Raw genomic sequence first — 25206 nt, forward strand, 5'->3', positions numbered from 1 at the left:
TGCAGTCTGATAGGTGTTAACCGTGTGTATCGCTATGTTAATGCTCTATACTTGCTGATGCGGTCATGCAACTCACGGTATCCTCAAACCTAACTCTGGATGCCAGTTGCTTGAAACTTCCTCAACACAACTTGACTGTGGAATGGTCAAGAATATGTGTAGATTTAAAGTAACAGGAATAAATGTATTCCTGTAGATGCTCTGGCCCCCATAAAGATGGAATATTGCTGTCACCTGACATAGAACGGAAAGCTGACAAACTTACATGAAAAGGAGTTAATTGAATTCACAAGTACATTTAGCTGGTCATGACACACTGGAGATCATAAACAAGTGTACGTGGGACTGTACCTTAGATCACTGGGAATTACAGCTCAGGCTCTTGTGATGTTACAGAGCAGCAGTGTAAATGGTGTCTTGAATAACTAAAAGGTTAGAAATGAAATAATTGTGTAATTGTTTTCTATTGTTCTCAGCCCATGGCAGTCTCAAAATACTCTGTGTCTGAGGATGGAGGAGAGTGTATGAAGTAGAGAAAGGACTAGTGTGTGTGTGCACATTTGGATGTACTTGCTCATACGTATGCTTCTCTTCTAACTGTATAATAGTGAATTGTACAGTTTTTATGGCATGTGTGCACACATTACAGGCATGGCACACAACCTTATGTTTTATGTTTTCTAGCTTTTTAAATTAGGTAAATCTAGTGGAATATTTACATAGTGTGTAACTGTTAGTGTAGAGACTTGCTTTAAGTGGAACATGGGGTATGTTCACTATTTCATTGCAAAAGAAATTACTTGGAAAAATATTTAATAATAGACAGAAGACAATAATTGTATTTGTTAAATTTGCCTGAAAGCTGTAATACGTTTTGTCACATACTATTGTTCATTTATGTATTCTTACTTCCTCAGTAGAATTGCTTATGTGTTTTTTTTCTCAGTATTTCTTGTGGAATCCTAATTTTGTTGTCTTCAAAGTAATATTCATTCATCTCCTGTGGCAGGTAGACATTCACTTTTTTCTTTTATTTTTATTCAGTTGCTATTGTTTGCATTGCATTTTAAATTTCTTTCATTCTGAAAGAGCAGACAAGGTTACAGGGATGCTAACTGGGTTTCTCTGACAGTTGCTGTGGCAATGATTTACCAATTATTTTTTTATTATTATTTTTATACTATTTTGGTGATCAAATTGGGGATAAAACCATTTGAAATTGTGTTATTGTGCACTGACATTTATTTGAAATGCTGATTTGAATTACAGTTTTTTTCTAGAGGGAATGTACCAGCCTTAGTTTTCATAAAAAGTAGTTTATTGTGTTTCAGAATGTGTTTATTCTATTAAACAACTCTTTAGGTAACTGGGCTTACATAAATATGGTTATAGAAAGTGCCAGTGATACCCATAATTCTGACATACCCATGAATTTCTGGCAGATAATTTTTAGGAGTAATTTTTTGTGGCTTGTCTCTGACCCAAATGTAATTCTTGTTTGGAGTTTGAGCAGAGTTCTTTCAATATCTGTGACATTTTCACAGCTGAAGCAAAATCAGTTTCTGTGTTACGTGATTTTAGTTTAATGACCAGATATGTGACAAAATAGCTTTAAAATTTATGATTAAAAGCTCCCCGTTAAGGTTGAATTATTAAGTAGAAAAAAACTTGTTTACCAGAAGTTAAAACTGATGGAGTTATGTTTTCTATCATGAATTTATGAAGCTGAGGTATTCAGTTCTAGACCTTATTTTTAGAAAGTGCGAAGTATCTCTGGCTGGTTTCAGCAAGAGTGAAGGTCTTCAGATGGAGACTGAGGTGGCAGGTGGTGGTATTGTTCAAGAGAGGAAGCAAATTTCAGGGGCATTTCTTTTCAGTTCACACTTATCATGCAGGGCTCAATCAGAACATGTGACTAATGGATCATTTTCAAAGAATTATGAGCAATTGGAATTGTGACTATTTATAGGCCAGTCGCAGTCACGTCTAACTTCCATGTTTCTTAGCGCATTTATCGTGTGAGTGGTACCAGCAGTAACTCTGCATTTACATCCCCATGTTGCCATTTTTAATAAATACTCTTTTTTTAATGAAACCCATTTTTTTTCCTTGCATTGTTTTCATGCTTGCAAAGTTAAAACTACCACTATCCTTTCTTCTGAAGATAACACTTTAATGATTAGAGTATGAAATTGCCCATTGATGCAAGTGGGTAGAACATGTGTAAATGGTTTAACAGAAGGGAATAACGTAACTGTGGGCTGGCTGGATTAATGGAAGGTCTTTGTTCCCAGCTGTCTGGGATATCCATGTACATTTCTTTAATAAAGAAATGCTTATTAGCAGAACTTTGTTTTTTTTCATCTGCATACTATAGGTTAAATAATAATGCCTATTTTGTGTTCCATGCAAAATTAAGTGGGAGTGGCACGACTGTTTGCTTCTTCATATTGTCCTCTTATTTTTGTGGAGGATCATGTCCAATGAAGACTTACAGTTCTGTTTTCCATCTGAGTCATTGGTACAGCCACAAACATAGTTTAGGAACTGTATGCTATTTTCCTTTATGTCTGACATGAATATTAGGGAATGTAAGTTAAAATTTTAATTTCTGTCTGCAGCCAACAAAACTGGTGACTGGAAAACTTTCTTGTTAGGCTTTAGAGCATTCTTTTTACTTCCAAGTCTTTTAATCTTTGCTTCCTTGAGAAACCTTGAGAAACCAAATTTTATTTGTATGATCTCTTTTGTGCTTCTCACAATATATTATTATAAACATCATGATGAAGATTAGAACAAGAGCCTGTAAGTGTAGTGTGTTCAGCAGTGGTTCCCTGCCTTCTAAAAATGTATTAAACATAAGCATTTTACACTATGCCCTTATGTCTGTTAAACTTTAGAAGTTTGTTGTTCACAATGGAGAACTGAAGGCACAGAGTTGTTGGGTAGTGGATGAGGGAGTGGAAACCCTGAACCACGAGCTGCTGTCTTCTCTCAGGTCTTGAAAGCACCCTGTTACGCCTTTTCTATTACATTTATGCAGGTATAATGAATGGCTGGAGACTGTGGGGGAAAGATGCACCAGCATGAGGGAGCGTTTGCTCTCTATGTGGTGTATCTGCCATTCTCTAGATCCTACAGGCTATCCATGCTGTTTGTACTGTGCTTTTATGAGGTGTCTCTAATTCTTATGAAGTCCTATAGTTATTACCTGACTTAATCCTTACAGGTGTATTACATTAATAATGTTTATCCTCATGAGGGCCTAAAAATGTTCTGAGGGTCTTTGGTTGTGCCTATTGAAACCAGTGGTAATACTTACACTGTTTTTTTAAACCAAATTTTAACTGATTTTTTTGAACTATGAAATTTTCAAGGTCAGTGTAGTATGCTGATGAGTTACAAATGGGTTTATATGATCTGGAAGGCCTTAAAATTTCCTTTGCTTAGTAGCCCACTGAACTTTTTTATCTTCCTTCTTGTACTGTGCCTTTTCTAAGTCATTAGATTTTCAGTGGTGACAGTGTAATAGCAAACACTTTACACTGAACTGTTCTTGAGAAAGAATAAAAGAAACTATGAGAGGTCTTTTCATGCTGGGTGTAACAGTAGGAATTCATGCCTATTTTGAACAGTTTTCTTATCATCAATAAATAATTGAGTCTTTCAGTGGGTGATACTCTAAATGAACATTGACAGTGTCAGTATGCATACTTCTCCTCACTGCAGATCACATCATTATTTTCCCTTAGCTGTACCTGTAGGGACTCCTTGCCCAACCCTCCGTTATCCTCAGAGGGAGGAGTGCGTTACAGCATGAACTGTAAGATGCTCAGGGGCATGTTTGCTCCTCCAGCCACTCTACAGAGATGAACCACTTCTGCTTAGGCAGATTTTCTTCTGCACGGTTGATTATTCTGTATCCTGTTCATTTTTTTTGAAAGCAGTAATGTCTTTATAATTTATATCTATTGCTGTGAGACTCGGAAGGTTTGAATTTCATCTTTGATCCATATGTGAAGTATTTTTATTACTTAGAAAGTGATGTATTCCTGAGTGAAAGCGATGTATTCCTGAGTGCTCTGTTTGCTGTTCTTTTAAATTTAGTGAGTGAAGGGGTTAGGTGCCCGGGTTGCGCAGGAGTAGAGCTGAGAAAGCTGTGAAGGCCTCATCTGGCTCAGGTGTCTGAGGTTGCAGTGAGCCTCTTGGTCATTGCTAGGGATCAGCACCACACTGTGCACCCCTGGAACCAAACTGATTGGGATACTGCTCCTAGGATGACTCCTCAGGGAGTTGCCTGTCTCTTTCTCCAGGTTTGTCCTGAAAAAGACAAGACCAGCGGGGCCCGTAGAGTTACCACTGACCTGTGGCATGGATGAAGCTTGTGTGTTGCTACTGACTCCACAGGACTGGCTTACCAAATGCACACCAAGACATTAAGCATGTATCAGTTTTCTCCAGTCCAGCAACTGTGTGATTTATAGTTCTGTCAGATCCCTTGGCACCAGCTGGGGATACCTCTGTAGAAGTGACGTTTTGTTCTCAGTAGTTAACACACAGCGCTTTGTTCAAGAAAGCTCAAGAAAGTGAATTTAACTTGTTAAAGTACTATGTTGTTGCAGCCTCATCATTGATGCCTCAACACCAGAAATAATCGTAGCACCTTGGTGCTGTGGTACAGTCCCTAGGATATGAATGTTGATATGAAAGTTAATGTTCTCTTGGGCACTTTCTTTGGGGGGTGGTAGTAGTGTTCAGTTGGAAATGCGTCTTATTCCAGAAGAGGGAAAATGATCTGTGAGTATTGTAAGAGCAATGGTCATTCATTGCCCCTGATGGATTGTTGGATTCTTGATGTAAACAGTGAGGACCTAGTTTTCTCTGTTTATTTTAACCAGCACTAGTACTGGATGCCTCAGTTCAACTGCTTAATTGGGAAGGAGGTAGATCTGTATCTCGCTTCAGGATGTGGGCTCAAATCTGTTAGGGGCATTGGGACATAAACACCAATAATATGCTCAGGGCTACAATCAATAGCTTTTTTTTTCTTTTATGCATTTGTCTGTTTGCAGTTCCTTCAGTCTTCACCAGCATGCTGAAGGTACATGCTGCTAATGTTAAGCATTTGGAAATATTTTTTTCTGGATTTTAATAATTATTCCTCTGTAATCCCACTATTAACCAGACTTTTCAGTTACTCCATATTACTGATTTCTTTGTACATTTATAAGTTAAATCTTGTATCATCACAGACTATAAAGTTCATGTTATCAGTTGTTGACTTCAGAACATGAATTCTAGTTTATAGTAAGTCAATGGTTTACCTGCTGGTCAACTGTTAAGCGTCAGTGTCTCCTTTGACAAGGGGTGTGCTGAATTTTTGTGATATTTCACATTAGATTTTACTTCCAGTTCTGGCTTCATTGTTGTCTTCTGTGATAAATCTGCACAGCAAGCAGACCATTATTCTTCAGGTTCTGCAACACTTTCCTTGTGACAGGACCATTCCAAAATGTGCAAAATCTCTAGTTTTTCCACCCATCTTCAAGAACAGGGACATCAGATGTTTCCTTTACTCAGTGGCAACAGAAAAGCCTTGATCTTGCCTGTGCACTCTCTAAAGCAGTTCTGTAGTTGCTCTTTTTGATAACCATTCAGACATCCCTTGCCAGGTAATTAATGGCATCAGGAGAACAACATAGAACTACAGATAATGTGAATATTGTTGTCTAGGGAACTCTGCAAAAATTAAATCATGAAGGTCTTTAGCACTGCTGCTTAAACACAGGACATTTATGAAAGAATACGATTTCCTTGGGGTTCCTTCACCTTTCTCTGTGGCCTTGATTATTCTAAGTTTTATCTCTAAAAGAACATTCTGTTACAAATGACTGTTTTGGCTGAAGAAACTAGATGCCTCTGCTTTATCCTAAGGGTTCATTTATTCTCCTTTGGTATTTTACAGAGCTGTTGCTGAAGAGCATCTGTAGGTAATTCCTTTCCCTGGAGAAAAAGCCTGAACTGTAAGCCTGAACTCTAGCACCCAGCAAAGTGAGATGTTAGCTTTTTGTTTAACTTGTGCTATAATCCTAGGAGCTCTTCTGAGAAGTGGTCACCTGGGATACATGATTTCCTAGGATATTGGTTTCAGTAAGTGCGTCTGTCTCAGGTTAGGATCTTTATTTCCCCCTCCTTGTAGTTTACAGAGGGAGCGAGTGTTATTACTACTTCTCTCAAAGAGTAAAAATAGATCTTTTCTCCCTTCTGTTCAGTAAAAATTTCATTAGTATATTGTTTCCCTGAAAGTATGGACCTGTTTTGCATGTATAGCTGATGAAGAGGAAACCGAGTTAGAAACGTGACTTTTATGTTTAGCTTTTTGAATGGCAAGTCTGCTTTTATTGAGAAGTTTTCTGGTATGGGTGCAGTTGCTGAGAAAGTTGCTGTATTTGCAGTCACCAGCTTTCTGCTGCTGTTTGAGAGTTTAATTTTCTGCTGAAACATTGTAGTTTGTGGTTGTGTGTGGGAACATGAGAGCTGATCCCAGTGGAGATCCTGGATATTGAGACAAGAGACTAGTTGAGGATTGTGTAAAACAAAGAACTCTGCAGAACAGGGACTGGAATACAGCAGTAAAGTAGTTGTGGAGATGCAGTCAGCTTTTTCCAAGACCGTTATTAGAGATTTGTTGCAGAACTCTGGAAGCCATTCATGCATGGATCCTTTCATCATTAAGAGGAAAGAGCACAGTCTTTCTTGGTCAGCTGCAGGTGGATAAGCATGCTTTTGTCACCACAGCCATTTGGGTCTGGACTGGGAAGTCCAAAACAACTGTCTTAACATTCTGAGACTATTTGAGGTCATGTTGCCAGGGATTCACTAATGATCTTCTCCTGCAAGCATTATGTAGTTTTTCATTTTTAGCCGGCTTCTCTTCAGTTCAGTGTGGTTTTAAGTAGGTGCTGAGAAAATGGAGTTAAGCGGTGGTAACCAGCAGAGTAATACAACTTGGAATGTCCCACATGAGTTGTTGACACCTCATCTAGCCATTCTGCATCATCTTATAATAGGGGAGTGAAACAGCACTGTGGGCATCTCTGAGATCTATAAACAGAAGAAGAAATAAAACTGATTTAACGGCATGCAGGGAAGAGTAGATTCACAACAGTTTGTGTGTTCACCCATTTATCTCTTGAGTATAGTAATATTCAGTTCATAATGGTACCAAATATGTATGTGTGGGAGGGGTGGAGGGTGGTTAGAAAGCTGGGAATAAAGATGTGTGTTTTTTTTCAGTTGAGTACACTGTCTGCATTTACCTTTGGCTAACGACTTTCTGAGAAATACTAGTTCCAAGTAGAAGTAACTCATTAGCTGACTGAATGGAGGTTTGTAGATGTTTTCTTTTGTGATTTTTTTTTCCTGTCTTACATTAACTGGTTCTCTTAAAGACCTTGATGCCTTCTTTCTTGTTGAGTGTTAAGTAGTCACAGTTATGGACAACTTCTGTTATTGAGGAATACAACTGTGGTAATCCCTGTTTTCAGGGTGATTACAGTTCCAGTTCTTGGAAAGATATTTGTAGTCTATTTTTTGGCTTCTTATAGTTGGCTGCACCATTACAGATATGGGTGAGTATGTAGTGATTGCTATGTTGGGTGATTGCTTTCTTACCTTAGTATGTAGTACCAGTATTACTTCATAACAATAGTTTATAGTCTGACTATGAAAAAGTAAACCAGCATATATTATTTCATAGTTATGACTTGTCTTCTAAACTTCCTTTGGCTATCTAAAGAGGATCCTGTCAGCAAAAAGTCTTAAATGGATTTTCTGGAATTATTGAGAAACCAGATGTTCAAAATCAACCTTTTCAAAACTTGGCAGAAATATTTTCCATGTTTTTCATCTCCCTGTCTTCCTGTTTTATCTGGAACCTGTTTAATAAATTTGGTTTTTCATATTTCTGATGTACATTATGTGAACATGACTTACGCATTCGAACAAAGCCAGCATACCTAAAATCAGCATGCTAAAATTACAGGAGACAAGCTCCTTTAGCTTATTACCTCATTTAATTTTCCTTAACAGCATGTGCCCAGGAGGAATGAAGAGCATCTCATTAACAGAGTATTTTGCAGTGTAGAATGTAGGGCACTTTTGGAAAATGGGGAAAGGTGGGTTTAAGCTTCTTTCCCTTGGTCCCATAGCTGTCTTTTAACAGGTAAATTTGCTATAGCAACCATTTTTTTAAAAGGAGGACTCTGCCTCTTTTTATGTGCCAGTCCTCACCTTGGTATTCTGAATCCCAAAAGGATGCAGGGTTTTCTGTGAACCCTGTTGAGGTTGAATTTTGCACACCCCTAGCTGCCTAAACCAAGTCTACCCCATATGTGGGAAAACCCCACTGGTTTTGACACAAGCCTCTGAGGAGCGTTTGTAATAGACATCATTTCACAGGTTACTAGGAGTATTCTAGATTTAGTATTATCTCTGCCTTCCTTGTTTTGCTTGATGATTGATCATACTGCTATTGGCAGGTTTTTACTTTGTCTTGGTCAACTCAGTTCAGTTATCAGGACACTGAGACAAGCTTGTCAGAACCAGTAATTTTGGCTTTGTCCCTAACCTCTCTACAGTCATTCTTTCCAGTGAGTCTTTGGCTTGGAAGTCACCTTCTCTTGTCTGCCTTTAATTTACTTTTTCTGTTTTCTTGAATCCTTTTGTATCTTTACATGCCTATCATCAGTGATTATTGTCTTTTCATGTCAATCCTGTTTTCTTTCACTTACTACATCCTTCCTTTAGCTATCAAGATCTTGTGTTAGTCTTTAAAACACCAGCATATAAAATAGCCATAAATACGTGGTTCTGTAGAGCCATGTTCTTTTTCTAATTTCATTACTCTGCAGATCTGTAACACTAGTCCTTCTCCTTTCCCTCCTTCTCACCCAGCTAAATCAGGGTGGTGGTGGCTGTTTTACCTGGTGACCTTCTGGCAGACCTGAGTTCTGCTGTTTATTTTCCTCTCTTGAATTCTGTGTTTCTTATGCTTTTTATTTCAATTCTAGTCCTGATTTTCCAAGTGCTCCATTACAAGGCAGAGGTATTCCCTCTCCTCCAGTACATTAGTTAGAGTGCAATGGAAAAGAGTGTCTTTCACTTCTTCCCCTTCTGTATGTCCTTACTTACCTTACTGTTGTGGGTTGATGCTGGCTGGAGGCCAGCTGCCCACCAAGCTGGTCTATCACTCCCCGTCTTCAACTGGATAGGGGGAGACAAAAATATGATGAAAGGCTCATGGCTTGAGATAAGGAGAGGGAGATCACTCAGCAAATACCATCATGGGCAAAATAGACTTGACTTGGGGAAATGAACTTTGAGTTCATTTCTCATTTCATTGAGATCGAATTAGAGTAGGATAATGAGAAATTAAATCTTAAAACACCTTTCCCCCTCCCCCCACTTCTTCCTGGGCTCAACTTCAATCCTGATTTCTTTACTGTGTTAGTATTTTAAAAATGCATATATGTACATCTCGGGGTGTAGGCGCTTGAGATGAACAGTTGTAGATTCAATTCTTAAAATGTTTGTATCAAATCAGGTTTCAGAGCTGTTTAGTATTTGAAGCTTATTTAGAATCCTTAAAAATATTTTGATGTAAAGCAATATTAAATCTGATTGTATAAAACAGATACAAAATAGGCAAAAAGATTTGTCGGAGCAATCCCAGGCACAGCTACAGGTTGGGCAGAGAAGAGATTCAGAGCAGCCCTGCGGAGAAGGACTTGGCGGTGATGGTTGATGAGAAACTGAACATGAGCCGGCTTCAGTGTGCGCTTGCAGCCCAGAAAGCCAACCGTATCCTGGGCTGCATCAAAAGGAGCGTGACCAGCAGGTCAAAGGAGGTGATCCTGCCCCTCTACTCTGCTCTTGTGAGACCTCACCTGGAGTATTGTGTGCAGTTCTGGTGTCCTCAACATAAAAAGGACATGGAACTGTTGGAACAAGTCCAGAGGAGGGCTATGAGGATGATCAGGGGACTGGAACACCTCCCCTATGAAGACAGGCTGAGGAAGTTGGGGCTGTTCAGCCTGGAGAAGAGAAGGCTGCATGGAGACCTCCTAGCAGTCTTCCAGTATCTGAAGGGGGCCTATAGGGATGCGGGGGATGGACTCTTCATTAGAGACTGTAGTGACAGGACAAGGGGTAACGGGTTAAAACTGAAACAGGGGAAGTTTAGATTGGATATAAGGAGAAAATTCTTTCCTGTGAGGGTGGTGAGGCACTGGAATGGGTTGCCCAAGGAGGTTGTGAATGCTCCATCCCTGGCAGTGTTCAACACCAGGTTGAACGAGGCCTTGGGTGATACGGTTTAATGTGAAGTATCCCTGCCCATGGCAGGGGGGTTGGGACTTGATGATCTTAAGGTCCTTTCCAACCCCAACTATTCCATGATTCTATTCTACGATTGTATGATTAGGTTGCATTGTTCAGAATTTGTTTTCTCAATAGCTGCCGTTTATGTTTGCTCACTTTCTATGTAAGGGATAACTTTTCCAGTGGGATAATAATGTACTCTCTCCAAGGTCTTTCTAATGCTGACTTTTCAATAATAAGGAAAAAAAATCTGATTGATGGCTATGAAGTATGAAATATGGGAGAAAGAGCTGGGTGCAGTTCTGGTTTTATGCTGCAGTATTAGCAAGTATGAAGTTGAAATGTATGCAGAGAGCTCTGTGTCTGCTCAGACTTAGTCAAATATTTATGCATATTTCAGATATGTCCCAAATAACATACTGGAGCATTGTGAACTGCTTGGATCCTTATGAGAATGAGAACAGAAGGTTATACAAGTCAACATCAGAGTATGTTGCTGTATGCTATGCTACTCCATATGCTGTATTAGAGAAGCTTATAAAGTAAGTAGTATAGTAGATGGTATATACTGGCAAGGTCTTCTAGTGGAAATACATCTTACTTTTGTAACGATTTTACTATTTACTATCTACCTGCAGTGTTGTATACACTGTAATATGTGTTTGTGCTGGTTATCACTAGCCAGATAGATGAAGTCAAAGCATTTCCTGAGAAGCCAAACAAAACTGTCTTCTGCCATCAGCCAGAAGCCTGCCTGGTTTTTTAGCTCCATCTTGACAAGTTACACAATAATGAAAATAACTGAAATAGGACTAGAAAGAGGACTCAGTACTATGTAAGTCCTCAAGGAAATCCTGTTAAAGCCCTTTTCTGGTTCCATACTTAAAAGTAACTTTCAGCTACTTGCGGTGAATTTCGAACATACTCTTTCTGTGGAGAAGCTTGTTTAGCAATTCAAACTCCTATGATTTCAGGGAAGAGCATGTATCTTTGACCCAGCAATGAGTGTACTAGCTGTGATGCAGAGTGTTTTGGACTCTGGAGTGCAGGAAGTAACTGTGATCTAACATCACAATTTTCACTGTGATATACAAAGTAACATTAAGGAACTTCTGCAAGGTACCACACATAACTAACTCAACTGGGATAAAGTTATCCAAACAGTCCAGTGTGGGCCATTGTGTTTCTTCAAATGCGCTTTCATAGTGTTCAGTTCAGTCTTGATGAAATCCCTGTTTCGATGTGAGGATTGGTGAAACACAAATGAACACCATGTAGACTTTTCAAAGGAGAATCCTTGGGAGGCTCTATGAATCACTGCTGGCATGGACCTCATTCAGAATGCTACATCTTATATTAGGCATTTCATGTTATTTAGAAATGCTGGAGGAAGTATCTGGGAGTGTGGCTAATTAGAAATAGCATTGGTAGCAGATGGACAAGAGAAAAGACTGCAGAAGAGTTGGTTGTGTGAGCCTTATGAGCATGTGGTACATGCTGAGTAAGGACTTCCAACTCTGGCAAAAGGTTTTGCCATTGAGCTGCACAGCTGAGTAAAAACCTGATATCTGGTATGTGATCATGTCTACCTGGCAGTCTTTGGAGAATTTCAGTGTATGCACAGAAAATGAAAGTAGGTGACTCTCCTTCATGAGCAGCTGATCTTGAAACACACTGTTTGGCAGTGGTCCCAAGACTCTGATTCAGTCAGTCCCCACCTAATGTACTGAAGGCCACCTTCCTGATAATTAAAAGGAAATAAGCTGCCTGAATTTTATCCAGCCTTGGATTTTTAGGCTGATGTCCTGGGCATTTAATGATTTGCGTTAGGTAGTGGGCCACTCAAAAGTTGTAACCCCATAAATCTGGTATATTGGAGGCGAATTTCTTCAATTTTTGGTTTGTATGCAAGGAAATCTCAAGAATATTCATGTCTCTGTGATTGCCAGATTTTTTTTTCTGAGCATACATACTTTTATTCCAGTTTGGATAGCATTTGTAATGTAAATTCTCTATGTCTCTAAAATAGTAATAACATAGAATTGCAAGTTATCAGGCATTCTGTATATTAATTTGCATAAATATGCATAAATAAAGTTTAAAGTTTCAGTTTAGTGACCCTGTCAGGCGTAGGGGTTTCACAGATGCCTTCTTTTTGACGGTATCATGGGAAATGAGGATCCCAGTGATCATGCTTTGTTCCAAACTAGCTTGCATATAAAGTAAACTTAACTCCTTGGGGTTTTGCCCAAATGGTGGATCTCAGCAGTGCAGAGCAAGTCAGTTTTGCCTTATTAGATCACATGTAAAATCAGATAACTTTTATCTCATCTCATTGTGCACTCAGAGGAGAAAGTTGATCTCCTTTCTCTGGGTTGTTTTTAAGTTCTTATGTTTACTTACAGCTCCTCAATCTCATTTTCCATGTGGTCCAGTCAAAACTAGATCTAGGAATAATATGGAACTTGATAACTGCAAGCATCAGAGACCATGAGCAGTAATTTCTCATTGCTACCGTCACGGTAGCTTTTGTTTAAATAAAAACTATGAAATCGGGATTGTGGGGTGCAGGGTTTTCTTCTGGTTCCTCCTGCAGTGATAGGAACTGCAGGAAATCTCACGCTGCTGTTAAGTTACCTTAGCAATTTTTGTATGCTAAACCAGGGAAATTGCATTCTTGCTGTATGAGGGGATGGGTTAATGAGTAATGGTTGTAGTTAGGGATATTTGTAGGGATGTGTGGCTTGCTGGTGTAGCTGCACTGGCTCGAGACAGTCTGTTTTCACACTCCAGCCTGATTGCTATGCTGCCAAGACTGTAGTCTTGATTTGTCCTGAATGGGATGCTGAGATATTTCCACAGCTCTTTTTCTCTTGTAAAGTTCTCTGTAATATGCATTATGAATTGGGGGTTCTGTGTTTTGGAAAGGATATGCACATATTGGTTGGTTTTCCTGCCATGTTTTACATGTAAGAGGTTATTTCATGATGATACATGAATTTTCATTCATTTAATTATTTATAGCTTCTTATTTCCTTATACATTAAGGGAATAGATAGAGCATGACTAACATTTTTTGTGATTTTACAATTACTAAATGTTAATTTTCATTTTAGAATTAATTTGCATCTGAAGTGACTGTATTCCTGATTTTGAATATCAAACATATTTACTTGCTGAAAACTAGAAAAATTACTTTACTTGGAGTGATGAATTAGAAATTGTAAAAGCTTTGCTGACAAAGCAATCCATCCAGTGCTGTATGCAGTTTTCATTGCATGTGTATTTTAATAATGGACTGCCTTTGACAATTCAGATTTTTGCTACAAATACATTGTATTGATGTATTTGGGCTTGGTTTTATACATCTTTTGGATAATTATTTGTGAAACGTAACCTTCAGTTGGAAAAACTGAATAAAAATAGTTTCACTTCACTGAGTTTAGCAACCTATGGAAAAAAATGTACAGTGTTTGCATCACTATTTTTTAATGCCATAATTACACATGGGATGAAACAGATCCCTAAGAATGGTATTGGGACTGCCTTTTGGACAATGATGTGAGTATTGCATTCAGCAGTGACATACAGCAAAATGTGGCAGGCCATTTTAGCTTAATAAAGTCACCATGTACTGTGTATCATTGTGAGTGTGGAATGAGCTGGAGAGGTAGAAAAGTAGAATACTGAACACTGAGTATGCAGCCACCGACAGTGGAATGGTTCAAAATAGTGAATGTCTGCCTTAGACAAAAGAGATGGGGACCACAGACTGTCTCCCTAGAATGTACAAAATGAATGAAGAAAGCGTGCTGTTGCACGAAAAAGCTGTCATCATCATCTGATGATGAATTTCTTTATTTTTCAAGAAACATGAACTAAACGGAGAAGTGGGAGAACCAGTCCTGCAGCTTGTTATAACTAACAGGACTCATCTCAAGAGGGAAGGATTTATCTCAGCCAGTTAGTCACATTTTTAATTAATCTTATGTTAATCTGGACATGTCCTACAGGTCAGATGAATCACTTTGTAAATGTTCCAGTTTCTCTCCATTGACTGCAATTGGAATCCAGATGACTTCTGCAGGTGTGGTTGTGTACATAAGAGGCATATCATTTAGTTTTAGACGTTTTATGCTATTGGGATTCTCATGTGCCAAACCCCGATGTTCATGTCATGAAATTCAGTGGACTGCAGTAATGTCAGAAGAATTGTCATATTTCAAGAACAGACGTAAGATGTTAGCAATTTTTTCCAAGTGACATCTAGGGGTATGCACTTAGGAATTAATATGTTACTAGACTGTGAGACAGGCTACTGAAATAAGCAATGAAGGAAAGGAAATTCCGTATTTGAAACAGCAGAGCCACAGCATTGGTATAATCTTTTAAGTTGTGACCCAAATGAAAGATTCATCCTTGATTATGGCAGAAAGATAAGCCAAGGCATAATAAGTACCAAATTGTGACCAGGAGAGTTTCTCATCACAGATGAACATAAGAATGAATAATTTTAAAATTTGGGCAGATGGGCACTAGCCAAGAGAAGCTGCAATTCTTAAATATATTGTCTGTAATCAGTGAAGAAATGCTTAACAAAGGCACCTGCTGAATGAGACTGAAATGACCTTCTAGCAGAGAAGAGTGAAGCTAGAGCAGATACACTAGTTGACACAAAAGACCTCAGGAGCGTTCTCTCTCTGGACTGATCCTTCAGACCATTTGAAAGGGACTGGTAAGATGATTCATGATGGGCCTGGATAAGGCTAAATTCAGTTTCTTTTGTGTGGTCTGGAAGACTGTTAAATGTTCAGCCAGGCTCTCTGAGACCTATCAGTTCTGGGATAAGAGTATCGGTGCCATTAAATTCCTGTTTTGTGTGTCTCTCTCTCTCTCTCTCTCTCTATATATATATATATATATATATTTTCTTATGTAGAGGTTTTATTGGCGGTAAGGACAGGATGTAACTATACCTCAGGTTGAAACAGACTATTCATACACTCAGTCTGTATTGTTATCCAGATTTGTTGCCTCCCATGTACACGTACACGGACTACGGCACAGAGGCTGATACCAGCTGAAACAGAGTAGATAGATGGGTTATGGTGCTTTTTTGGCATGTTACTATTGTTGCTATTTAAATAAAATCCCCATAGGTTTATTTCAAACAAGACTGAAGTAACGATAGTACCCTAAAACAGTAATTTGGAACATTTTGTTTATGTAGATGTAAAATGTTATAGATGTTCAACAGATTGCAGACTTCCTTTTGTGGGCATATGTGGGACCAAATCCAGTTCCTAGTAAGCTTGATAGGAATCTTTTAGTCAGCTCCAGAGGGACTTGTATCAAGTTTCTTTAAGTTTTTGAAAATGCTAAGTTTTTTAAAGTTGACCTTTTACTGAGTACTGGGTGCTTGATATGGTGAGGACCAAGATTTTCTCTGGGACTCTGCATCATATGTGCAATGGCACACTTTGCCATGAAATTGTCTTACTTGGATAGGTAATGAGGAGGTTAATCAGTCTACCTGTTCACTACTTTAGAAGTTGTTTGTATAATAATACAGGAAATATGGGGCATAAACAAGAAGACCTGAAATCTTAATCAGTGAGCAACGGTGTGGTTGAACTAGCATAGCAAAGACGCAGGGGGAGGATAGGGAGGAGGAAGAGACTGTTGCTACTGTGTATTGGGTTCAGACGCTTCTGCTGTGATCCAGATGTAGAGGGAGTTTATTATACTGATGCTTTATGAGTAGTATTAAAAGGGGAAAAGCTTATGAGCTCCATCACTATGCAGGCATTGCACAAACAGACCAGGTCAGTGGGGATATTTATGGGCAGAATACAGGGGATGGGGATGATGGGAGGTTTTAATTAATCAGTTATCTCTTGGAAACCAAAAATGAGAACACCAACTGCCCAATGTGTTCTGCTATGTACTTAACCAAATTTTGAGGCAGTGGCAAAAGCAATTGAAGGGGAAGCTATTCTATTTAATACCAACTCTAAGGAAGAAACTGTTCAAGAATAGGTAAAGGAAAGGCGATTGAGTGAGAATTACTCTGTCATGACAAAGCTTACAGATTTCAGGAAGGGGAAGAAGTTGAGTAAAAGAATCAGAAAAACAAAATGGAGATATGAGAGGATTGTGGGCTTAATCCCTTTGGAAAGGAATCTGGAGAAAAAAGGAATTGGTTGTTCCTCAAAAAATATAAAGATAAAAAAATGCAAATTGCAAATTGAGACAGCACACAAGGACAAAAAGCATAGTAAACCAAATCTGGATAAAATATAAGCACCTCTTTTATATCAAGCAGAAGAAGGAACAATGTAGAAAATTTGTTTGGATTACTCAGAACAAGGGCAAAAGAATAGCAAAAGATGTAGAGAAAAAAGAAATAATCAAAGACAGCAAGGCCAAATATGTGAACAAGAAAAGACTGTGTACAAAAAAATCCCCAAACCATGAGGAGTAACAGAAATTATTCTGGAGGTATATTTCTGGTAAGAGCACGTTCCAGGAAAGTGATGCTCTACTGCTTAACAGAAGCACATCAGTCTCTACTAGTGGTATTAAGTGTATATGGAAAACTTGGTCTAAAACAGAGAAAGGACAAATCAGGGAGTACTTAATGTGTTCAGTGTTTCGAGGTTAGCTGTGCCTGAGACATACTATACTTGGAAACTGGAAGAATTGGCTAAATCAGTCTCAGCCCCATTAGCAATTACCATTGAGAATTTGAAGAAGAAAAATGAGAGAGAGTAGAAAAAAAACACCCTGGAAAAATAGAAAACCTGATCCTTAAAAGGGCAGGGAAGCGGCAGAGGGAAGAGGCCTATCACCGATTTACAGATCATTTTTGTTCATAAAGAAATTACAGACAAATATTCAAACATTTTTTAAGTACTTGGAGGAAAGCAGCAAACAGCAATCAGCACAGGTTTGTTGGAACTATCTAATACCCTGTAACAAGAGATTAAAATTCAGGGATGAAAGAAAAGGAGCAATTGTCCTACATTTTCACTTTAGGAAACTTCCAAATGCTGTCTCATAAGACTGTCCTATTAACAATCTAGGGAACATCAAGCAGTGTCTTAATGTAAGTTTGGGATATAGCTACAAAACTGGTTGGATAAGGTAACCCTGAAGCAGCTATTGCAGTCTCACTGTCATCTGTGTGTTTGTTTCACAAAAATTTATTTTAGACACTGTTCTGGTTTTTCAGTAGTAATTGGATTATGTATTAGAGAGTATGCTTATTGAATTTGCCATTGTCACAAAGCTGAGAATGGATTGGAAGGATGCCAGAGGACAGGATTAGATTTGAAAATTATCTTGACACATTTGAGAAATGGCTTGGGGAATAAGGTAATATTTCATAGGTGTAAGTGCATGGTTCTACATGCAGAATAGCCATATACAGGACACAAGACAGCTGGTTAAGCAGTGGGTTTTGAGAACAATATGTAAGTCATGAATATTACATGGATAAACATAATCAAGCTGTTGTGAAGAAGGTCTGGATGCATGAAAAAGACATAAAGCCCCCAAAATGTATGAAGTAATTAATCTGTTGTACTTGGTACTCTGCTCAGCTCAAGTACCGGGTCAAGTTTTGAGCATTCCACTTCAATAAAGATAATTGGAGGGAGTTCAGGGAATGGCAGTGAGGGTAGGCAGAGGGCTGAAAAACATGACTTGTAAAGAAAAGAAAAAAAGAAGAACCAGAATTAGTTACTCTAGAAAGTAAAAGACAGGTAGGGAAGAAAAGTTTTTGAGTCTGCAAAAAAAACAAACCCAAACCAGCCAACCAAACAGAAAAAGCCAAAACCTCATAATGCAAAACCACCTTGAGCTGAACACAGATGAAGGGAATGATCTGATCCTGCATCCAGTATGGGTAGCTTAAATTCTAACAAGAAATTGTTAGTTTAGATATCAGAAAAGAAAAATCTGATAGAATGGTAAGATCACTTGGAACAGGTTAGGTGACAAATCTGTAAGTACGTTAGAGGTATTTTAAAGCACTGAAAACATGGTCAAAAATGATGTACGAATACACAAAGTTACAAGTAGCTTTGTTTCACCAGCAGTTTAGAAATGACCTGCTATGGAACCTGTCAGCAGTATCTTCTGTTATTCTTTACTGTGTTACATTACTGCATATTGCTACTGTGCCATACAATGCATTTTCTGTTCTGTAAATCATGTGCAATATTATTGTACTTTGAATTAATTTTATACATTTTTATTGCTATTATTTCAGTGTGTGCGGAAGCTTACAATCCTGATGAGGAAGATGATGATGCAGAATCAAGGGTATTTAATGCTTTGAGTCAAATACTTATTTTTTTATCAGTTCTTGGGCATTAAATTTAGGCAGAAAAATGTAACCAGCCTTACCATTCCTTTCCAGAAGCATTTTTTATAATATACTTTAATAATCTCTTGGGGTTTTGAAGGAACATGTAAAAATCCTCTGTAATAGTCACCCGTGTAGGATGTGATGTAAGTACTATTCTAAATCAGCACACCTTTGATATGTGGTCTGTTAATGAAACATTTTTGTGCAGTTGTTTGGCCAGAGAGCACCTGCTCCTAAAAGTACTTACTTGGTGTCCTTATAATCTTGCAATAATTTCCTCATTATTCTACTATTTTTCATACGGCAGAAAAAAAAAAAGGTAAATTATACAATTGCTAAGATTTTCAGATGTACAATGCAATAACTACCTATATTTATTTCTTTTACTTATGTCACCCTTTTAAAGGCATTTACATAACTTTTAATACGAAATAGCATAAGTATGACTTTCAAGACAAGTCTAAATGTTTATATTCTACCTTGTTTCTGGCATGTAAAACTGCCAAAAAGAATATCCTGTAGTATCACAGCTTTGAAACCTAGCATATCTTTTAAGCATGAGTTCAACTTGGCTGATATTCACATTAACCAGACACTGTTAATTTAATAGATCTCTGTCTCGTTTGGATAGTGCTGATTCTGTTGTTTACTCACTGAAACTTCTGAGATAAATTTAACACAGATCCTATTTCACAAAGTAGTCTTTGGGAGGTAGTCATGGAAATGGCTAAATGTAACAGTGGTGCTTTTTATAAAACATGCACGCTCCAAATATAATTAGAGAGTAGTAGAGTAATGTTTATGCAGCAAAAGTTGACATTAAGGTATCCAGAATGTCTTGCAGAAATGAACTGGATTCTACAAATGTAAAGATCTTATTAGCTTAAATACAGCAGTGCTTCATTTGCTAATGCTATGGTGATATAATATTATCGTTGAGTGTTTTATTTAAATATTAAAGGTTATAAAATGAAAGTGCTATGAAGCAGGGCCAAAGTATTGGGTAAAATGCCTAGTTAGCTGAATTAGCTCAGTCCTTCAGCTAGTGTTGCTGTATGATAACCACATTAAAGGTTTTTCTATTATATCCCTCAGATTATTCACCCTAAAACAGATGATCAACGAAACAGACTGCAGGAGGCATGCAAGGACATTCTTCTTTTCAAGAACCTAGATCCGGTAAGAAATTCTTTGTAATGAACCCATTTGCCAGTGCTGCTAAGAATTAATTCTCTTGAACTTTTGAATAGAAGTTTACAGATTTGACTTTTCGAAGCCCTTAAGTATGCTTTCTTGACCATTTCATAAACTCCAAAATTGCTATTTTTATAACTGATGTCATATATATGACTTTCATTCACCACCATGAATGATAGTCTTGAAGCACGTTAATATGAATGTATACATTAATTTGATTGTAAAGTATTGTATTTTCTTACTTTAAATCTTGTTGCTGTGCATTGAATATAAACTCATCAGTTAACTGCAATGTTTAAGATGTTTCTACTGGTTACTTTTCATCCTCCAAAAGTGTGCTGAGTGCTCCATCAAAACCTAAAATTATCCCCAAAGCCTACAGTTTATCGATAGATGTAATTGAACAACCAAGTTATGAAATAGAGGGAAAGAGAAAGGCAGTGGTGAGGTGTTTACATTATTATTTTACTTGATACAGATACTGTAAAACCACTACAGATATTTTTTTTTCTGCACAGATAATTTCCTTCTATTGCCTATAAAACAATTATGGGCTTTTAAGAAAGCCGAAATGCAGTGAATGAGTGATCTGGATCAGACAAAGGTGATAATGCTACTAAAGAAGCACAGGGCTGTTTAAGGAAAAAGGCAAGTGTGTCAATCAAAATCTGCATACCGAGGTTGGAATGACTCAGAGCACAGCAAATGCTTTCCCAAGAGAATTGATTCAGTGCTGTCAGGGGCGGGAGCATGGGGGAAAGGGAAATAATTATGCAGAATTTTAAGCATGAGAACAAAAAGGTTAAATGTGATTCAAGAGGGAGCTAATGGAATGACCAGCCTGGAGCTCTGCTTGGAAGTCAGGTGCTGTTACAGAGAAGGTGTGTTAATTCATGCTGCAGGGTTTCCAGCTCCTGCTTTTGTCTGCACAAAGGCTGAGTCCTAGCCCTGCTTACCTGTTCCCAGAGAGGCCCTGAGGAGTAGCGACCCAGACACCCCCAGCTTTGCAGAACCCTGCCATTAGAACTATAGGAGGGCATCAAAAGTCTTAATGTAGGTGCTAATATGTGTTCACCTTGGGACACTAGGGATCCTGACAGATGATTTCCTCCCTCATGCTGTCTGTTTAATGAGTAGCTAATTAGCTGCTTTATTATACTTATTCAAGCTAAAATCACCCAAAAATTTGGCTCTTCCATTCCCTGATTATTTTTCTACATAATTTCAGGGATACAAAATGGTTTATGGGCATCTGCTCTGGATATGAAATTGCTTTTTTGTGTATTTTCCTTTTTTTGTCTCTGTGTCCTGTCTTCCTCTTTTCTGTACCATTGTTACATTAGCCTGCCAATGGCATGTTGGCAGACCCCTCTTGGTGAGCCTCTGAGCATTTCTCTCCTATGAACCCTGTGACCCAATGGATCTAAATGCTGTGTGTTTCTAGAGTGTGCCATGATGTTAATTTTGAGGTACTGCTTTCCCGATTTTTGCTTTACATGGTTTCTTGGTAATATCTTCTTACAGTATCAGTCCTCTGGATGTGATCTGCTTTTGCTTCCACTGAAAACTCAATCTCTCAATAGTCATCAGCCCCTTGGTCTGCAGGAAAGGGATCTGTTTGCTTTGTAATCTTGTGTGGGCATAGAGCATTAAACTGTTCCAGAGTGGTTCAAACTTAAACAGGGGAAGGTTAGGTTAGATATAAGGAAGAAGTTCTTTACTGTGAGGGTGGTGAGGCACTGGAATGGGTTGCCCAAGGAAGTTGTGAATGCTCCATCCCTGGCCAGTGTTAAAGGCCAGGTTGGATGGAATCTTGGGTGACATGGTTAGGTGTGAGGCGTCCCTGCCCATGGCAGGGGGATTGGAACTAGATGATCTTAAGGTCCTTTCCAATCCTAACTATTCTATGGTTCTATGATTCTGTAACTCTTCCAAGTAATACTAAGGGTTTACTTCCCATGTTAGCGGATGTCTTCTCAGGACTGTGCTGCTGTCTCAATACCGTATACGCTTAATGTTTTGAACTTCTTTTTTTAATTTTGCTTCTCAATCAGTTACTTGTAATTGCTAACATTTCCCATGGTCTGTTACAGGTGTTCAGCAGACTTCTTAGCTCAGTCCTCCCTTTGTGTAGCTCTTCAATCCAATGCCTTGAAGTCTGCTCCTAGTTTTTCGTTATAATAGTGTTGCTCATAAAATGCATTGGAAAGGTCCTGAGCTCTGGAGATAGCAAGGATATTAAAAGGTAGCCTTCTTCAGTCTGGCTTGCTCCTCTGTGGAACGAAGATCTCTAGTTCCCCAGGGGACTTCTCCCGTTCCTCCTTCTTGTTCTACTGCTAGGCAGTGACTTGAGCTCTACCAGTGTAGTTGCAGTAATTTAAATGTTCCTGTCCCAGCTCTCTTTCTCACCTCTGCCTCTCCACCCTGTAGCACAAGCACACATGGTATCAGCTGCTGCAGTTTCCTCTCTGATGTATTAGCAAAGAAAGTCCATGATCTTGGAGAGAGATAGTATCTTCAGGTGCTAAAAGTCTCTGGAACAAAAGTCAAGCTGTGTATTGATAGCATCTCTCACTTCCACTTTTATTTCCCTTCCATTTATCTTCAGCCTCTTTCTGCTGTAGTTCTGTGTATGAAAAACATTATTTCAGAAGTCAGTGAGTTGAAGGGGAAGAGACAATGTCAAGTGCTTAATAGCTTTTCGATGATGGCCTTTTAGCAAACGCTATTCCTAGATAGGACACTACTCTCAAATACAGTATAACATGTCTTAAGGCACGATCAGACTTGCCTTCGGTATGTGATGTTAAATGGAGGCCACGTTTTCTTAAAAATTTATCCCACCCTAACACACTGTGGTTTAATTTGAATGGAAGGATAAGATAAGGTTATCATTAAACCAGGAGCAGGACTGATACAGTGTGCCAAACTGCTTGCCGTACATGCATGCACAAAGCACGATACGGTTTTCATTCTCCAGATGCTGGAGGTTACTGGCAATGGAATCAGAAGCTGTATGTCCTCTTTCCCCTCCGATTTCCCTTTGTATAAGCCGGCAAGGATAAAACAAGATGATAATCAGATGCCTTGGGCTGTTACTGAGGATAAGCCCCAAGTCTCTGTTACTGGAATTTGTCTTTGTTCAGCCTAACAACTGTTCCATCACTGAGAGGAGCAGCAGCATCAGCATCTCACCTAGTGGCCAACACAGCCTTCTACTCTTCCTTTTTACAATGCAGTTTAGAGAAGTTATGCTTTTGGTTTTGTCTTTTAAGAAGAAACTTATACAGGGACTAATTAACAACAGGCTATTTGGTTTGGCTGTTATGGCCAGCAGTTAAAAAAACTGATGAACCTATTATCAGAATAACAGGGTGGCTCAAGGGACTGGTAGCATCAAAGCTGTGTCACACCCCTGCAGTTAAAGTTTTCATCCTTATTTCTCGCAAAAAATCAGAGGCAGTGTTAGATAATCTGTTCTCTTTCAGGGAAATGTTATTTTGGAGACCATTGCCCTGCTAGTGCTTTACAGAATGTTTCAGATAGGTCTTGAACCTCTTCTAAAAGGTAATAAATTATACATGTTCTTCACAAATATGCAAGAACAATTTCTGGGCATATTGCCACTCATGCACCTGGAGAATTATTATAAGAGTAAACAAATATTGATTAATCAATTCTAGTTGATTAACTGGAAGATGAAAGAAAGCATAATGCAAATATATTTTATGAATAGTGGACTCATACTCAGGGCCAAAGCATCCCTTGAAAAGTGCTACAACAGAAGATTCTAATAATGCCCTTACGTTCTTAAAAATATTGGTAAAGAATTAGGACTACAGATGCTGGAGCAATTAATGGGAATACATAGATAGGTAGATCTATCTATATATGAGTGAGCCCAGAATGCCTGACCAGTTAATGCACTACCCTTTTCAGTGGCACAAAGTTCTTTGCAAACTAATGGGTTCCCAAAAAAAATAGATCTGCACTTAATCATCTGTTTTTCTGTAAAGTAAAATTAATACTTACATCAGGTCTATGAAATGGGGATTCTCTCCACCTTGTCTATTGCATCAGATTGTGGCCAGCGGGACTAAGGAAATGGTCATCCTCCTGTACTCGTCACTGCTGAGGCCGACCTTGAATACTGTGTTCAGTTTTGGGCCCCTCTTACAAGAGAGATATTGACATGCTGGAGCAGGTCCGAAGAAGAGCAACAAGAATGGCAAAGGGCCTAGAGCAAAAGTCTTATGAGGAGTGGCTGAGGGAACTGGGGTTGTTTAGCCTGGAGAAGAGAAGGCTTGGGGGACCTTATCTAGAACTGCCAGAAAGGAGGATGGAGAGAGAAGGTGGCTGATCTCTTCTCCCAAGTAACATGTGATAGGACAAGAAGAAACAGCCTCAAGTTGTACCACAGGAGGTTCAGATTAGATGTGAGTTAAAAATTCTTCATGGAAAGTGTTGTCAAGCATTGGAAGAGGGTGCCCAGGGAAGTGGTTGAGTTGCTGTCCCTGGAGGCATTTAAAAGACATGTACATGTGGCGCCTAGGGATGTGGTTTAGTGGTGGACTTGGCAATGCTAGGTTAATGGTTGAACTCAGTGATCTTAAGGGTCTTTTCTGACCCGAATGATTCAATGATTCTATAATCAGTTACTGAAGATGTTCTGCAAAAGGACTGCCCAGTGTATGGTGCCTTCGTGGCACCATATGCTGAATATATACCATATACCATATACCATATGGCTGAAGAATTTTGGAAACTATTTGCAACTCTGAATTATTTCTACTCTTTTTCTAGCCAACAGCCAGAAAGAATCAGCCAACTTGCTCAGAGGACTAGTTACAAAATACAAAAAGTGCTACTGAGTCTGACTGATGGGCATGTGCATGATAGTGGAGAGGCAGAATACTAACTTAACATTGAGCTGTGTGAAGTTAGGTTAAGGTATATTCTCAAGGAAAATATTATTACTTGAAAATATTGATTATACATTGAAATACAAATAAGACTATTTGATAGTGAAGAATTAAATGCCTTTTGATTAGTTTACAAATGGATATTACACAGTGGAGCTAAACATTCTGAATTGGATCAATGGTGCTGCTGACACTCATTTTGGAGTTTCAGGGGAATATATGTACATGATTTTTTTCCTGAAAAAAAATGCGAAGGCCTGTAACATGAGTTCTGTAATTGACTCTTCCTCTCCAAGGTCCTGACTTGTTGATTAAGAATTTCCTTTTCTTCCT

The 25206-nt window shown here is 38.6% G+C and overlaps 1 protein-coding gene and 1 long non-coding RNA gene across 2 annotated transcripts in view; one reads left to right on the forward strand and one right to left on the reverse strand.

Moving 5' to 3' along the window:
• Positions 1-24631, reverse strand: LOC134173854 (uncharacterized). Its single transcript, XR_009968416.1, has 3 exons — positions 23984-24631; positions 9193-9264; positions 1-7104 (listed from the first exon to the last, which is right to left on the reverse strand). It is a non-coding gene; the product is annotated as an uncharacterized LOC134173854 (long non-coding RNA).
• Positions 1-25206, forward strand: part of PRKAR2B (protein kinase cAMP-dependent type II regulatory subunit beta) — an 87059-nt gene that overhangs the window by 47837 nt on the left and 14016 nt on the right. The window contains exons 3-4 of the mRNA XM_062638285.1: positions 18656-18708; positions 19850-19933. Of these exons, the coding sequence (XP_062494269.1) occupies positions 18656-18708; positions 19850-19933 (137 nt within the window). The remainder of the gene's footprint in view (positions 1-18655; positions 18709-19849; positions 19934-25206) is intronic.

This window comes from Pezoporus occidentalis, unplaced genomic scaffold (assembly GCF_034315485.1).
Source record: "Pezoporus occidentalis ecotype Australia unplaced genomic scaffold, CSIRO_AGI_Poc_V1 ctg56, whole genome shotgun sequence".
Taxonomy (NCBI): domain Eukaryota; kingdom Metazoa; phylum Chordata; class Aves; order Psittaciformes; family Psittacidae; genus Pezoporus; species Pezoporus occidentalis.